The 18153-nt window shown below is 45.2% G+C and overlaps 1 protein-coding gene across 1 annotated transcript in view; it reads left to right on the top strand.

The window, feature by feature from the left end:
- RFX4 (regulatory factor X4) overlaps positions 1 to 18153 on the top strand; it is a 141366-nt gene that overhangs the window by 20409 nt on the left and 102804 nt on the right. Inside the window, exon 3 of the mRNA XM_046646480.1 lies at positions 9864 to 9924. Within this exon, the coding sequence (XP_046502436.1) occupies positions 9864 to 9924 (61 nt within the window). The remainder of the gene's footprint in view (positions 1 to 9863; positions 9925 to 18153) is intronic.

Genomic DNA, 18153 nt, shown 5'->3' with positions numbered 1-18153 from the left:
GTTGTATATTTCGTTGTGGGTCCTTCTAGTTGTGGCATGTGGGACGCTGCCTCAGCGTGGTCTGATGAGCAGTGCCATGTCCGCGCCCAGGATTCAAACCAACGAAACACTGGACTGCCTGCAGCGGAGCGCGCGAACTTAACCACTCGGCCATGGGGCCAGCCCCAACATGCTCTGCATTTTGACAAGCCCCCCAGGTGATTAGAATGCATGCTAAAGTTTGGGAGAGGCCACAAGGTTGAAGGTGACGACAGGGGGAAGTCCTCTTGGAGGAGGTGCCATGTGCGATGGACCTTAAAAGATCCGTGTGGTTCCTTTAAGTGGTGATGGTAAAGGGCTGGGAGGCAGAAAGCCACAAGGCAGGTTTTGAGCCTGGAGAGTTTTCCAGATTGGCTTGAGCAAAGAGGTTGAAGCATCATGGGAAACAGGGTTGAGAAGGGGAGTTTAGGCCTTATTGTTGAGAGACTTGAATTCCAAACAAGAGATTTGGAATTTGAAGGAGCTGGGCGGAAGAGTGACATCAAAGTGGCATTTTCAGGCGAATGTGGAGGGTGGATTAGAGCCAGGAGGGCACTTGAGGGGCTTCTACCTAGTCCAGGTTTGAGGTGATGAGGCTGTAGTCCAGGGTGGCGTTAGCAGGATGGAGAGAACTGGAGAGACTAGGGTGATAGGCTGGGTGCACACAGCAGGAACCCAGTGGGAGTCCTTGGGATTCCTGTTTCCCTTCTTGGGAAGCAGAACAAGTTAAATGTAACCCAGATGTACCCAAGTCCTCTACCCTTCAGGTCACCATTTCCTTACTATCTAGATCAAATGACTCTAGCCCCTATCCTATATCCTAGGTGGGAGTCCAGAGTCTTCCCTGTATCTCCAAGACTTATCAGTTCTGTGTGTGTGCGTGTGCATGTGTGTGTGTGCATGTGTGTGTGTGTGTGGTAGACATGTGGGAAGGGGGTTCTGTTTCTTCTGAGACAGTCCATACTGAGCCCTGTTCCCTCTGCTCTTTGACACTTGCTAACTGCCACCCTCCTGTCCTGCCTGCCTCGCTAGGAACGTAGCCATCTTCCTTTACCCTCCCCAGCCCTTCGCTTGTCGTGGCTGTTACTGACAGGGAAGGGAAGAGCTGAAATTCAATGACACAGAACAGGGATCACAGAGGGTCACAACTTAATATGACTCATCATTATCCTATTAAAATCTCATCACATTTCAGGGCTATATAAGTGAAAGTTAGGAATCTGTCTCTCCACTCAGTTCACTCAGCATGTCAGTTTATTACCCAATTTGGGGTCTTATAACTTCATAAGACAGGGTTCCAGAGAAGAGGAAATGGAGTTAAACTGTTTCATATTCCCATTGCGTTGTGGACAAAAGCCCCTGACCAATAGCAGAAGGGCATTCAGACGGCTCCAAGAGCAAGGGCAGTGACTTAGAGTGGGAAGTCAGGGGTCAGAGTCCCACAGATGGCCATCCCATGATGCCCGTTAAAACTTGGATTGCCCTCAGGTGGTGTTTGCTGCAGTTTTAGTCCTGGCTGGGGGCTGAGGTCTAAGGCTGCTGGCTGGCTGTCAAGGCTCAGTGCTCAGGTCACAATTTAAGACGATCCCCCAGACTCCTCCCCTTCCTCAGCCTTTCTGTCCCCTGAGTGTCTATCTGTCCTCTCCTCTTGTGAAGAACTAAGTAGTCCCTCCTGTGGCTTGGAGCACACTGACAGGGCCCCTCTGTGCCTTCCCCAGTCCTTCCATGGGCCCTGACGCCCTAAGGGGATGGGAGCTTGTCTGATGGGCTATGTCTCACCAGCACGTAACACAGTAGGTCCTGGTACACAGTAGGTGCTCAGTAAGTGTTCATTAAGTAAATGGATATTAGGAAAGCAAAATAGTGTAAAGCCATGCCAGATTATGAGTATTTATAATTTGCTTTCAGTTTTTGGCACTCCGGGACCACTTAGTCATTCAAACACATTCTTCTTTCAGATGCTCCCTCCCCAAGAGGGTCTTTCAATTTGTTCAAATTTAATTAGAGTGTTTTTGAATCGATAATACATCCCTTGGGTGCAAAAATCAAAATGCTTTAAAAGGTACTCATTGAGAAGTCTTGGTTCCACCCCATTCCCCACCTCAGCTCCCTGGTGGTAAGCATTTCTGTTTGTTAATTGTGTATTCTTCCAGTATTTTATTTCTTTATGCAAATAAAAAATTCAAATATATGTTCTTTTTTTTTGCCACTTTCTTGCACAAAAAAGTTGCACCCTGTATGCATTTTGCTGTGACTTGCTTTTTTCACTTAATAATAAACCCTGAAGTGTTCCTTATCAGTGAGAACAGAGAGAGCATCCTCATTCTTTTCTTGTTTTTAATTTTTTTCACAGTTGTGTGGTATTCCACTCTGAGCATGTATCATAATTTGGTTAACACTGGGCTGTTTGCAAGCTTTTGCTGCTACAGACAAGTTGGAACGAATAATCTTGTGTATGGTCATTTCCTGTGTGTCCAGGCGTAGCTGAAGGATCCGCTCCCAGACATGGGTCTGCTGGGTAAAGGGCATGTGGGATTTCAGTAGATTCTCCCAAATGACCTTCCATACGGGAAGGTACCATTCTGCACTCCCCCTGCAAGGCAGGAGCGCACCTGTTTCCCACAACTTCCCAGCAGAGTTGTGTGGTTGCGGTTTGGATTTTTGCCAATCTGATAAGTGAGAAATGGTCATTTAGTGTCGTTTTCATTTCCACTCATTGAGATTAATCATCTTTTCTCATTTCAGGAACATTTGTATTTTTTCCAGGAACTGTGTGTCCTGCGCTTTGGCTATTATTTCTCTTAGTTCTTGGTCTTTTTCCTCCTGGTTTTATTGGAGCTCTTTCTGTGGTGGGGAGGTGAGCCTGTGCTGTGATTGCAATTTTCCCAAGCGTGTTTTTATCTTTGTACGTATGGTGTGGGTTTTTTTCCCCACACAGAAGCTTTGGAGTTTTTATGTAGTAAAATTTATCCATATTTCCTTTTATGGCTTTGGGGTTCGTCTCGAAGTTAGAAAGGCCCTTTCCTGCCCCGAGGTTATGAAGGAATCGGCCCAGAGGAGGTGAAAGGAAGCAGGTGTGAGCCCCCCGCTGCCCCCTCCCGCCAGAGCAATGCTGCCAACACCGCAGTTCTCTTTGGGACTTAGCCCTGTTCCCACGGGGAGAAGGGTTTGCTACCAGGGGTGGAGGCCCACTGCCAGAGGCCTGGTCCGGGCCCCCTCCTCATCAGCTGGTGCCCTTTGCAGAGGCTGGGAAGAAGGTAGATAAGGGGAAATGAAATCTTTGGCAGCCCCATGTTCCCAACAGGCGAGGTCTGGCCAGGTGCAGCCAGGTTAGTATAATGAAAGGAAATAGAATTAAAACTTTGAAGTGCAACTCGAGACTCACGTAAATTTGAACCTTTCCTGGGATTTGAAGAGAAGTAATTAATTTAGAAACTTTCTCCCTCAATATTACACTCTGCCACCCTGGCTCCAGGTAGGAAATATTCTAGAATAGGTTCCCAAGTATTGTGAATTCATTCAGCATAGAGGCAGGAAAGAAATGATTAGGCTGATGACATGTCCCCTAAAATCTTCAGTTCATTGCCACAGGTTTGAAGAGAGAGAGTTTGGGTTCAGGGAGGTTTGGAGGTCAGCTAGCCTGGGTCCCTCTTCTGGCTCCACCATTAACTGTGTGACCTCAGACAGATCACTTCACTTCTCTGAGCCTCAGTTTCTTCCTCTGTCAAAGGGGATAATACTAATAATTAGACCTAACGTTGATTAAGCACTAAGTATACATCAAGCACCGTGTTTGATATTTCACGTGCGTTAAATCATCCACTGTCTCGGGCAGCTGTGAAAATTAAATGCAGCAACGTAAAGAGCATTGCACAGTGCCTGACACACTATAAATTGTCAGTAAGTGTCCCCTGGTTGTATTGTTGTTTTGTATGCTTACTGAAATCAGATGGGCGGGCTCAGCATTGAATTGTGGTATTATCTTATTCATTCATTTATTCCACAAATACTTCATAAGCCCCTACCATGTGTGGGTGCTGAAGACACAATGGCAAGTGTGGTCTGTGCCCCACAGAGCTTACAAATGAGCATGGCAGTCGCGCTGGTCAGTAAGCAGCCACCATTCCCTGTGAGGAGGCCTTTGCTAAGGAGCAGCCCAGGCGGTGTGGGAACGCAGGGGAGGAGCAGATAACCCTGTCCCGGATGCTGGCCTTGCCAGACACAGCCCCCTGGGCAGGACGAGGGTCCAGGCGCCTGGCCCCTCCGGAGGAGTGACAACTATTACAGCAAGAGAGAACACTTAGAGAGCATGTATCTTGTGCCACGAGTGGTTCAATTAATCCTCACAGTATGTGCCTGGTGCTGTTATTACCCCTACTCGACAGATAAAGAAACTAAGGCACTAAAAGCTTGTTCAAGGTCACACAGCTAGCAAGCGGTGGAGCCAGGATTTGAGCCTGGAAATTTGGCCCCCGAGTTTACATTGGGAGATGGATCCAGAAAGGGAGCAGAGCTGCTGCCCACTGGGAGCTGGACTGAGATTCCCCGGGGTATGCCTGGAACCATAACTGCAAAGTGGCGGCAGAACAGAGCGGCCAGGAGGAGGCCAGGCGCCGGGCAGCATCTTGCCGGGAGGTTTTTGAAGGAGGAGCTGCTCTCCAGTTTTGGTAGGATGAGCAGGGTGGGCATTGAGGGAGGGCCTGTGCTGTGAATGGCTCCAGGAATCTTGCTGGCCTGAAATTCCGCCTTACGGGCTGAATCTTGTTTGGCTTGAGGCGTTTCTGCCTGTTAAAATGAAAAGGCATTTGGCAGGACCCGTTCCTAAAGTCTCTATCAACTGTGGCTGTCCCCATGCACCTAAAATGTGCTCTCCTGTCCTCGTCGCCTAGGTGGCTCCTGCTCCTCCTTCAGATCCCTCAGCTGGGCTCCCGTCCCCGTTTGGTGCTGCCCTAGCATCCTGGACCTGCCTTCACAGCTCTTGCCCAGGACTTACATTTTATTTGCTGATAATTTGACTCTGAGCTCAGGCGAGCAGAGACCGTGTCTGTTTTTTCTCACCTTAGCCCCTGGCATAGGGCTGGAATATAGTAGACATTTAATAAATATTTGATGAACGAGTCAACGAGTAACCAGCACTTCGGGTGAATTAGAATCGAGAGCCATCAGATAGGAGGGTCAGGCCTGGGGGTGACACACACCCCCTTTGGGGGAAAGAGGCTGGGTGGTCAGACCCTGGGCACGAAGTCACTAGTGGTCTAGAAAGTGGCCTGCAGAGGTGAACGGCACCTGTGTGATGAGTGAGCCAGGGGGTCCCTGTTGGCTGCCGGGCAGACCAGTTCTCGTCTAAATACTATTAGTAGCCACCATATGCCAAGCACTGAGTGGGGTCCAGTCTCCAGTCACCAGCTGTATGACTTCATGCAAGTCATTCAGCTTCACCGAAGCTCGGTTTCCTTATTTATCAAATAGGGACGTAAAACTTCTTCATAGCACTATTGGCTCCAGCCGAATAGACCACTTGCATTTTCCCCTGGGCCCCAGGTTGCCCTTCTCCACACCATTCCTCATGGAGCCCCCTCTCCCTCAGTGTCCTCCTCGCAAAGTCTGACCTGTCCCTGTAAAGGTGAGAGAGACAGGTTATAAGTCAGGATGAACTGTGTGATCTTTACTTGTTTTAAGTTAGGTGTGTGTGCCTGGGTGAACACTGAGAATAGACTGGAGGGAAATAGGATAAAAAGGTTAACAATAGTTCTCTCTGTTGTGAGGGGCTTGGATTTCTAGAGATTTCTATTTTCTCTATATTTTCCAAATTAATAATAATAAAAAAGAACATGTATTATTTTTGCAAACAGAAAACACTTATTTAAAAACCCTGATGGTCTCTTCAGGACCCAGCTCAAACGCCATCTCCTGTTTGGAGTTGTGATGTCCCCTGGTGTGTGTCTGCCTTGCAGGGTCCCTGTCGACACAGTTGTCTTTGCTCCTGTAAATCTTTCCAAGCACAGAGGTGGCCTTCCTTGCCTGCTTCCCACAGCCGATCCCAGCTGGACAGAATTGCCCCAAGGCCTCTTGACCAGCCGGAGCAGCCCAGGGCAGCCTCTGCCACGGAGCTTCTGCAGCTCATGTTCTGAGCTCTTATACCTTGTTAAGTTCATTTCACTTAATCCTTCCACCCATCCTTTGAGGAAGGCAATATTACCACCCTCAGTTTAGAGACAAGAAACTGTCTTGAACTTGAAACAGGATTAGTAGATTGTCAAACAGCCTCCCTCCAGCATCCTTGCTTCATTCCACCACACAATAAGGACGCATGCTCCGGCCACCTGCTTCTGGGAAGGTGGCGTGATCTCTTGGGTCCCTGTGTCTTTGTCTGTCCCCCGCCTTCTCCACCCTACCCCTCGACTTCGTCCCATCTTCCCTGCCATCTGGTGCCCATCTCTGGCCCATTCCAGGTCTCAGCTCCACTTACCACTTCTTCCAGGAAGTCTTCTCTGACTGGACCTGCTTCTTCATGCAGCCTGGGTTGGTGGGCTCTTCTTTGCCTAACTTATCACAGCCTTCATCACTTCTTACTGAACGTGGCCTCTCTCTCCACTGTTTGTCTTTCTCTTTCTCCTACCAGACTCAAGGGCAGGGGCTTAATTTCTTTATCCCCAGCATCTAGGGCATAAATAAGCTATTCAATGAATATTTGTTGAATTAATTAATGCGATCCTTTCCATAGCCCTGTAAAATGACCTTTTTACAAATGGAGAAAATGAAGCTCAAAGGTTGAGTGGTTTGTCAGTCATGGCCAGTAAGTTTTGGAATTGCTTCTACAACATAGGTCTTTTGATATCTGGTCCAGCTTGGCTGAAATGCTAAAATTTAAAGAATCAGAAAAAAAAAACACCAAAAACCCTGCCAGTTCTAGGGAGAACGGAAATGTTAGTCATGTTCCAGCATAAGCTAGGCAGAGGTGTATTTAGGTTTGTATGTACTTTTCCTTGTTTAAAAAAAAATTGATCATATTTTTTAATATAGCCTTTTTTTTCTTTTTGATTATTTGCTTAGTATAATTTCTAGAAATTGGGTTATAGGGCCAAGAGACTGGACATTTTAGATGGCTCTCAAAATTATTGCCAACTTGCTTACCAAAAACATGATTAAAACTACCTTCAGAGAAGTATGAGACTGTCAGTTTTACCATTTACACACCAGCATTGGGGATTATCATTTTTTAAAATTTTTGTTACTCTCAGAGATATAAAGTCATGCCTCATTATTATTTTCCTTTTATTTCTTTGTGAACAATTGAGGTTGAGTATTGTTCTTTGTGTCTATTTACCTAGCTTTTTCTGAGACTCATGGGCTCATACTCCTTGTGTTATTTTTTTAAAAAAGATTGTCGAAGACATTTGTGAAAGGCAGACTCGACTGTTTAATTAAGTGCCAAGGAGAAGGCGCTGGTAGGAGGGAATGCAAAGATGACTGAAATACCATCCCACCTTCTTAAGTAGGAGCTCTTACGTGGGATACTCAGGTCAGAGAGATGGACACGGATATGTACAGAAATGATAATCCCGGCAGCTACACTGTTCAACTGAGAGACAAGAAATGGGGTGTCGAGGAACAGAGTTAGGATCAATGATGCCTGACTCGGAGAGTATCAGGGAGGGCTTCAGAGAGGTGGTGGTGTCTATTGGAAGCTGGCAAGAATGAGAAACATTTAGAAGGAGCTCCAGGTTGACAAAGCAGCACGAACGGGTGTGGAGCCCATGATGTATTGGGACATTTTGTCCCTGAGAACATTTAGGGTCAGAACATCCATCAGTTGGGATGGTTTTGGTGGCAGAGAAGAGAATATCCGATGAGAAGAGGTTATATTAACTGAGAAAATTGTATTATCTCACAAAACAAAGCGGCAGCTATTTTTAGGGTTGGTTAGTCAGAAGCACAACATGACATCCAGAACCCCCAGCCTCTCCCCCTTTCCTCTCTGCCTCCCTCAGCATTGACTTGGTCCTCAGGCTGCCCTTCCCCCAGTCCAAAGTTTGCTGCCTCGCTCCAGTGATTGTGTCCTCTCAGCCATGTTCAAAAGCAGGACAGGCCAGGCTCATTCCCCCGTTTTCCTTCCTTCCTTCCTCCCTCCCTCTCTCCTTCTCGCCTTCTATCTCTTTCTCTTTATTTATATAAAATAATAGACATTTGTTTTTTCATAGTTTTGGAGGCAGAAATTTGGAGTCAAGGCCCCCATTCCTTTTTATAGGGAAAAATATCTTTCCCAGAAGCATCCAGAGGGCTTCTGCTGAAGTCCGATGGGCCAGCACCAGGTCACATGCCCACCTAATGCATCAGTGGCTGGATGACATAAAATTACCTTGAGAGATTTAAGTTAATCAACGTTCACCTCCCTAGGAGTTGAGAGGGGTCAGCCTCCCTGACGCATGGTCCCCTCTAAACTGGGATTCTGTTAATAAGGAAGCTGAGTATGTACAATTGAATAAGGAACAACAACAAACATCTTCACAGTTTCTATAAGCAGACATTTTAACCAGAATTATATCAATATTGATAAACTTTCATCAAGAAAATATTTTCTCAACTTCATTAAGCTAATTTATTTTAAAATATTTTTTGGTACAGCATATTTCACTTTTTCCCACTTTCGCTTTGGTTTTACTTACATTATTTTAATAATTAATTAATAATTAATAGGTATAAATTATTTTCCATATAAATTTTACACCACAGGTTTCTTTCATTGACCATATTACATGTTCTTGTTAAATTTTGTTGATTATATTTGTAGGTTTTTACATTATTACTTTTCTTTTGAGGCTATTATTTGTACCAGTCTTCCTAGGTCAAATTTTGTGGATCAAGAAATTTTATTTTATGTTGAGTATTTCTCTATCAATAATCTTCATTAGGAATTGGATGAGACTAATTATATGTATTTCTCAGTCGATGATAAAATTGTGAGCAGTTCTTCTTAGGTACGCAAAGATTGGTCTGTTGTTCAGATTGCTATATTGCAGATGTCAGCAAACTAGAACCCTGCAGGGCCCCCCCACCCCGGCCACATCTGGCCGGATGCCTGTTTTCATAGGGCTGTAGGCAAGAAAGGTATTTACAGATAAATATTTGTAATCTGTTTGATGATAGGAATTGTGAACTTTGAATCCCAAGAAAAACGTTACCCACTCCCCTCAAATAATTTCATTCTTCTCACTGATAGACCTATATTACAAAAATTGTACTCAGTTACTATCATCATATTTTGAACATTGTCAATAAAAGCTTTGTGGAAATTTGTTTTCTCTCCTGTTGTATAAATACTACATAATATTCTTGATTTTGCCCCTTGGCCCCCAAACCCTAAAATATTCACTATCTGGCCCTTTATAGAAAAAGTTTGCCAACCCCTGCTCTATTGTATTGCTCACCTGATTCTTCTGAACTTAGACTCTGCTTACCCTACACCATCTGTTCCACTGAGGTTACAAGGAGCAAATGGTAGGTGAGGTCACCATGGTCTTAGGCTCAGAATCACCAAGTCAGCTTCAGTTGGGTAAACAGCAAGTCGGGGGAACACAGTTATATTGTCCAGTGATGAAGAGAGCTCTCACCCTGTAACCATATTGTGTCCAATAAAAATACAAATCGATGGGAGAGTTTTCTGTCAAAGTCAGCTTCCCCTCTTTCTCTTATTAAAGTATGATAAGTCTAATATGTTGGAAAAGCCAAAATATCATTGCTCTCGAAGCATCAATATTTGAGGTAAATATAGTCTTTTGAAACTTGGGAGAGCTGAGAGGCCTTTTACTTTTTCCTACTGAAGTTAGCTCCTTTTTCTTTAACAGATGAGGAAAAAGAAAATAACCGCGCGTCCAAGCCGCACTCCACTCCTGCCACGCTACAATGGTAAGTCCCGCTGCAGCGCTCTCCGGGGGGCGCTCCTGTACCTGGATCTTCCCGCCAACAGTACAGCATGGCACCCGGATGTTTTGAGATTGTCACGAAAACCTGATATCCATTAGGCCACATGCCATCAACTTTATTTGCAGGTATACGTAAAATATTCAACTTAGATCTAGCCTGGAGATTTGACTTTTCATGTTTATTTTATTTTGGGGGAGATTTTTTTTTTCCATCATCAAGACACTGGCAAGGACTGGATTCCACATGGATTTGATTAATTGATTTTAATAGAACACATTCTTTCAATTAATAATGTTGCAGCAAATTATAGAAACACAGGTCTGTTCACTCCCACCAATGAACCCTTAATGAATTAATAATTAATGGCAACTACAGTACAATTATTTTAACATTAATAACATTAATAATAATAATTTGCTAGAGTGGCTTTCTCTTTAATATTTGGAATTCCTGGACGTGATGTAACATTTAATGATGTTAAGTGATTGCATTCATGTTTGATATTTACAGGTGAATTCTGCTCTAAGAGCTTTACTTAGAAATTATGTTGTAACTTTGAACACCAGAACTCTCTATGCCTGAGATTCACCCCTCAGAGGATCTTGTCCATTAAGGACTATTAGTCTCCCAGCAGCACAGCCCAACAAACCTGAAGAATTCAGGAATGAAGGGGAGGGAAAGAGAAGTGAGGCAGAGAAAGGAACTAAAGTCTCTTATGTGCCGGCCTCCGTGCAAGGCACTTTGTACACGTGCCTCATTTCCTGCTCCCAGTTCTATGAAGTTAGTATTGTTATGCCCATTTTACAGATGAGGAAAATAAAGCTTAGGCAGTTAAATCATTTGCCTGAATATGCAAACAGCCATGAAGTGGCAGAGGCAGGAACCTGGCTGGGTCTCTTTAAGTGCAAAGCCCAGGCTTTGGAAGAAAGGAAGAGAAAAATCAAGAAGGATGGAGAAGAGAGAACAGATCAGAAAAGGAAGCCGATGGGCTTTCTGGAGCAAATTATATTAGATTCTCTAGTCTAATCCACCCACAGGTGAGAGGAAAACAACATTGGGAGAAAGCATTCAGGGCCGTAACTCAATCTTCTTTAACAGCCAACTTGTTTTGCTATGAGGATAGCAAAGGTTGTTTTCAAGAGCTCCATTTCCAGCCTTTTGGCTTGTTTCCATCCGTTTGTCCCTATGTTCTTTTTCTCATTACATTTGCTGCTTTTTGCCTTATTTAAAATTCTGTTCTACTTCCTTGGCCAAATTTTCCCCTGCACGCTTCACCCCCAAATTATGGCCACAGAAATTCCCATAATGCCAGGACATCAAATGAGGCATCAACAGAAAGGACTGTGGGAGTGGGAGTTTCTAGAAAGCAAGGAGTCAACAGAAACGCTTGCTGTAATAACCTGTATATGTTGTACATTTCAGAATAGAAAATTTGAAAGAGACTAGAAAAAAAGCACCTTGTTCATGTCTGTTTTTGTGATTCTCTGACATCTGCCTGGCAACAGGGAGGCTGCAGACAGTGCAGTCTCTTCAGTCAGACTGCCGGGAATTAACTCCCAGCTCTGCTGCTTTCCAGCTGTGTAACCTTGGGCAAGGTCCTTAACCTCTCTGTGCCTCAGTCTACTCACCTGTAAAATGGGGATGGCAATAATCTCTACCTCATAGGGGAGTCACGAAGAAGAAATGACTTAGTACGATAAAGAGCTTGAACAGCATATGGCCTAGCGTGGGTGCTGGGTAAATCTTAGCAGCTGTCGATCACTCAGCATCCCCTTCCTTCTAAGTCCCACAAGGACATTCTGGAATAAGGCTTCTCTCCTTCCTGATGTATGTGGTCAGTTCTCCTTCAGTACTGTGCCTAATTCTACACAAAATATCTGTTTTTCTAAATAAAGGGTCACATAGATCATTCCAGAAGTAATTTCATCCTCCTGTTCACCAAGTCAGGCAGTGGATTTTTAAAAATGACATATCTTCTTCCAAGGCTGAATCAGCTTTGAAAATTTATAAATTTTGGTCTTATTATTATCAAAAAGCCTCAAGTCATGCAAACATCAAATTGTCCTCCAATTCCCTTTATATTATATTTTTAAGATAGAATTTTAGTCATTGATCAATTCAAGAAATATTTACGAAGCACCGTGTATTTGCCACACCCTGTTCTAGGCTCTGGGAATGCATTGGTGAATAAGATAGACCAAGGGTAGGGCCTGATGAGGGGAAAAAATGGGTAATAATTTTTAAAATTAACATATTAATGATAAATAAACAAGTCATGTTTTGGATGGTGACAAGTGCTGGGCAGAGAATTAGAACTGGCTGATACGATAGCATCTCAGAGGCTATTTTAGGTTGAACGGTGAGGGAAAGCTTCAGTGAGGAGGTGACATTTAAGTGGACATTTGTGTGACAGGAAGTCCTCACTGCCACCATGACAGTGTTGAAATCAGGGGCCGGGGAACGTTCTGGGCAGAGGGAACAGCATCTACAGAAGACGTACTGTTGTGGGTCAGGCTCTCCCAGAGGCCAACCCTGAGCAGAGATGTGCGTACTGGCGGCTTCTTCAGCAGTGCACCCAGTGTTGCCGACACCATGAGGGTGAGGGAGCAGGCAGAGGGGGTGTCGGGCTGCGAAGAGGCTGCTACGGAGGCTTCAGCGACCCTGCAGGGAGTTCTGAAGCCTGGACGGCCCTTCAGAGATGCCTGGAACTGAGGCAATGGATCAGGGCCTTGATGCCCCCACCTTGCCCATCATTGGATAGGCTGCCCCCAGGGAGGCGGTGCGACTTTGGGTGAGGTAGTTCCCTTCCCGTTCTGCTGAGGACAACTCCCCGGGAAGGATTCTGCCTCAGCAACCAAGCTCCCAACAGTGGGGAAGGATGCCCCAGTCCTGAAGGGTAACCTGGGCACACACTGCAGCATCCGCTACTCTCTCCAGGATGAGAGCAGGCTGAGCTTGTTCAAGGAACTATAGAAGGCAACCTGTGTGATTGGAGCATAGTGAGCGAGGAGGACAGCAGTACAGATGAGGTGGGAGAGGGAGGTGGGGGAGAGTGTCTGTAAACATCAGGGAAGAAAAAGCAGGACGTTTCTCTATACTTAAATAGGAATAGAATCATGCTTGAAACTGTGGTGGACAACATGTGGGCTCCAGATAAAGTCCCACATGAGTAAATTTGTTTAGAATATAGTTTCAGTATAGAAAATTGTCTCAAAAGGAACTGGATGCACCCTCCATTTGGGGAAAATGATGTAATTTATACCATGTCCCCTTTTTGCTCTGGCTGCCAGGGAGTTCAGAGCTAAATCTGATGCTTATATACTTTTCAATTTCTTTCCTTTGTCTCATTTTCTTCTTTTTCTTTTATCTTTTTAGAAAAAGGCAAGATAGAAATAAATTTGATAAATATACCTTTAATTTTAATTTTATTTACACAAGTAATACATTTCCTTATTAAAAAATGAAAAATTACAGATAAGGCTAAAGTCCATTCTTCATGTAGTCCCTTGCCTCCCCCTCCAGAACAACCTTGTTCCCAGTGAGAAATATTCATGTGTGTGTACATACATATGTGTATTTCTATGTGTACTGTCCCTTGCCTCTGTGTTTACATGCTTACGTACTGATAGACATTTCTGAACGGTGATTTTTTTTTAGTATTTTCTCCCTTATAAAAAGAATATAGACCTATCACACTAAAAATACTGTTCTACAACCTGTTACGTATTGATCCTTGCTTTCTTTCCCAGTAGAACGTCCTGAAGCTATACTCATCTTAGTCCATAAAGAACAACTTCACTTTAACTGCTATGCAGTATTCCATGTAAGACAACAGTGGGATTGATTTCGCCATTGCCCTCTTGACAGACTGTCAGGTTGTGTCCAGATCTCGTCTTTGCCATTACAAACAATGCCCCAAAGAACATCTTCTTATGTCCCCTTGCACACCTGCTGGAGTGTTTCTCCTGAATAGATATTGAGACATGGAAGTGCTGGGTACCCAGATAATGTTAATAGGATTGCAAAGTTACCCCCTCAAATGGCTTTACCATTTTATATCTTCACCCACAGTACAAAATGCTGCTTCTGAAAACAGGAACCCAACTCCACCACATGGCATCTCATTCTTTGAGGCGTTTCTATCCTTCGTGTTGGCCCCTCTCTCCAGTGGCAGAGTGCAGCCCCTCAGGACCTGAGGCAGGCAGGCCCAGGAAGGAACATGGCCTGACCATCAAGGCAGCAGCCACCGGCCCAATAGTGCCGAGGTTTTCTGGGACACCTGGCTTGTTTCTGGAGTTGGGTTAGGAGCTATTTGCTTCTCCCCCTTCTCCCTCCGTGCCACGAGTCCCCTCTCTACGGCCCTCGAGACCATCCCTGCTGTAGGGACAAATAATACAGCAGCCAAGCAGCCTACAATAAGCGGGGCTACGTGATCTGGAGGCAGCTCCCAGCAGAAAACAGGCAAATATTGTCAAACGCCTTCTGCCAAACACTTTCCAGCATCCTCCGTCGTAAGATTAGTAACTGCCACCGGCAGGGGATGCGGAGCGCTGCACGAGTCCTGGCTGCACAATGACCTCCGTTCACGCGGAGGAGTTCGGAATGGGAGTGGCCTGTGCCACCGTCGTGGGCTACTCGCCGCCAGCATGTGTGCCCCTCCACTCCCCGCCCTCTCCCACGCCTCCCTTGTCGCCTCTGTCACTTCGAGTTGCCGTGTGCAGTCATGGTGGAGGAGTTCTCCCTTTCTGCAGTTTACAGGGGAAGCGAGACCCTCCCGTAAGGGACGAGGATAGAAGTCCAAATTGTCGCTTTCTTGGGGGGCGTTTTCCTTTCTTTTGAAGAAATAAAAATGAGGCCTTAGGTGACTGATGGGCTTGCAATATTCCAAATTCATATGAAACAAAGTAAATTTAATGTTTCTTTTTAAAATGTTCTTGGAAGCCAGAGGTAGAAAATTGAGCTGGGTACTCTTCCAAAGATTCACGTTGCAGGTTTAGACCGGGTCATGGCTCCTAGACCAGACCCATTGAGGGTAACCAATGCCTGACTTTTTGCACTCATTTCTGACTTCATTCTTTATTCGATGGTGGCATAATATTACTTACTTGCGTGATACGAAAGGGAAGCTGAACATTTTTAGCTCTGAATGTAACCAGAAGTGCTAGATAATACCAACAGGTGCGACTGTGTCCTGGTAGCAGCTCTCAGCTGCAGATGGAGGAAGGTGAATTAACAGGACAACATGAAGGGTGTGGATGTCTCAGAGAATGAGTCGCTGTGTTGTGGAGCCAGGTTCCTACTTAAAAAAAAAAGTTTTTTATGCTACAGTGAAGGTGTAAAACGGTAAAGCCATTTGAGTGGGCCATTTTGCAATCCCATTAACATTTTAATATATGCATCCAGCAATTCCACTTCCTGATAGCAACATGAGAAACACCCCCGCAGGTGTGCGAGGGGGCACATATGAAGATGTTCTTTGCGGCCCTATTTATAACGTAGAGACGGGATAGATGGGAAGGGAAGATTGAGGGGGATGAGTCATGGTAGAGAAGATGCCAAAGTCACCTCAGCTGCCATTCAGGGCCACGAGAGCTCTGGGCTGCCAACCCCTAGCCTAGATCCCAACAATAGTGTGGAACTTGTAACGCTGTGCTATTACATACTGCCTAGTTTCTGTCCAAAAGAAGAAAAAAGGCCTTGATTGGCCAAAAACTGAGCAGAGGGATTCCAGAACCTGGCTTATCCCAGGCCCTTCTGGAAGACCACCTCAGTAGCCTTCAGGACAAACACAGGTTGTGGACTGGATTACTCCAGGTTCTGGTCAGATTCAGTCATTACAATGGCAGAAATAAATCCCTCATTTGGTCCGTTGCTCAGCATCGGCCAAACCTACAGGTTGAGCAGACATGAGCGGCGTGTCAGGCTGGTACCGGGGGATGTCACCGGCCGAGCTCATTTGATCCTCATGAAAAACCTGTAGACCAGGCAGGGCTATTACCCCTGTTTGAAGAGGAGGAAACCAAGGCAGGTGACTAAATCCCACAGGGGGTCACAGTCTCACTCCCCCCAATTGGGGGACATGCCGGATCCTAAGAAGACCCTTAGCAAAGGGGAGGTGGGGCCAGCAGAGTTCCTGGGAGAAACACAGGAGATGCACCTGAACACGGGTTTCTGGTTGGTTTGTCCCCAGTAGCAAATCGTGGAGTGGACTTAATCGTTGTTGTTTAATAAAACGGATTGGTTATTTGTTTGTGTGTTTTGGCCTTTTGTAGAATCAGCCTCAGGCCTAACTAGAGCTCACATGAGCCAAATGCCACCATTTTTGTACTTATTTTGTACTTATTTATCATCTGGTGGGGATCTCGCCTTGGTTCCCATCTTCCTTCTGAGAAACTGTCCGCTTCTCAAAGGCAATGGCGAGGATCATGTCTCCTTGTTCATGCTGTGTTTTACAGTGCCTGGCACATAGTAGGACTCAATGAATATATGCTGACTCCCTGACTGATGAACGTCAGTCCCTTGCACACAGCGAGAGCTTTAGAAGCATCAATCTGAGTTCAGACTCCAAGCCGGGCTTTTCCCAGCCGAGTGACAGTGGGCGGGTCACTTTGCTTCCCTCGCCCTCCTTTTCTGCCTCCATGTCATGGGGATAATGTTACCTGTCTTGTGGGGGTAGTGACAGCAAATATGAACATCCCTGGCACAGAGTAGGCACTTAAAAATATAAATCAGATATGTTAATATTAACTAGGCTTTTCCTTTAACCACCCAGGTCTTAAGATTTTTAAAAGAGTCTTTTGATCTGTGCAAAGTCTGCCTTCCTTCCTTCCCACCTTCTCTCCTTTCTCCTCTTCCTTCTGCAGTGTTACTTACTGTGTTTGTGGCACAGTGCTAGGAACTATGCTAACATAAATGGGAATTTTTGCTCCCTGCCTTCAAAGGACTTTCAGTCTAAGATATAAAACATTACCTGAATATTCCACAATAATATAGAAAAATACTCCTAGTTACCCTTTATTGAGTGATCTGCATATGCCAGCTAGAGGGCTGAGGGTTGTGCATGGATTCTTATGTAGCCCTCACAGCAACCTTGGGAGATGGTATTGGGTCTTTTTTCCTTCATCACAGATGAAGGAAGTGAGCATCCAAGAGTTCAAGTGACATACCTGAGACTGGTGTTTCTAAGTGGTGGAAGCAGGATTCAAACTCGGTGACCCCCGACTGTAAAACCAGTGCTGTCTCTCACTGACGGCTGTTAGAGCCGTAAGAAGGTATGAAGAGCTACAGAAATCCCCAGGAAGAGGCAATGGCCTTAGGAGCAGGGGATGTGTCTCCTCTATCAAAATATTCTCCTCTAGACATAACTCAGTACTGCTGTGTAGACCCTTGTAGCGCTCCACCTGTTATCAAATGAATGAATAAGCGAATTTGCCGAGGAAGAGGTGATTAAGAAGTGATTAGCAGATGGGGCTGGGTGAGAATTAAACATAGTTTTGTGGAAGAGAGAGATTTGAGCTGAGCTTTGAAGGGTGAGCACAGCAGAGAGGATCACCTCCCGTGCTAGGAAGGCCGTGGAACATGCGTGGGGGATGGAATGTGGCAGGATGTGTTTGGGGAACAGTCAACAGTCCAATTGGCTGGAAAAGACTGTACATGTAGGAAGTGGGGCGAGAGAAGCCTGGAGAAGTAGTCAGGGGTCAGAGAGTGGGGGCCATGGCTGCCAAGGTAAGGAGTTTGGACTTCTATGAAGAGGCAAAGGGAGCCATTGATGGGTTTAGACTACTATCTGGCTCTGACTGCTTAGCAAGGTTTTTTTTTTTCCCCCACATATTTTACAGTCTCAGATCTCTCTTACAACCTCAGTAATAAGTTATGATGTTTAGCAAATTAAAAAAAAATCCTGTTGTCTTTTCTTTTGGTAAAATAGAAGAAAAAAGTTTCTGTCCCAGACATGTCTGTAAGGACTTGAGAAGTGGGGACTCAACTGAAAGCCCATGTGTACATATAGGGAAATGGAGGTTGACAATGAGAACAGAAGGAAAAATTATGCCGGGGCTGAGCCATTTGCTCTTCATTGTAAAGCGTTAATACAAAGCTTCCACAATATGCCCTAGGATGCTGCCTGCCGAAACCATATGAGAAGGTCTTTTTAAAATGTGTATTGTGGATAATGACTCATGTTGGCTAGTAGACTGGGTTCATTATCTCTCC

The sequence above is a fragment of the Equus quagga genome, chromosome 19, assembly GCF_021613505.1.
Source record: "Equus quagga isolate Etosha38 chromosome 19, UCLA_HA_Equagga_1.0, whole genome shotgun sequence".
Lineage (NCBI taxonomy): Eukaryota > Metazoa > Chordata > Mammalia > Perissodactyla > Equidae > Equus > Equus quagga.
This window is presented reverse-complemented; position numbering and strand designations above follow the sequence as displayed.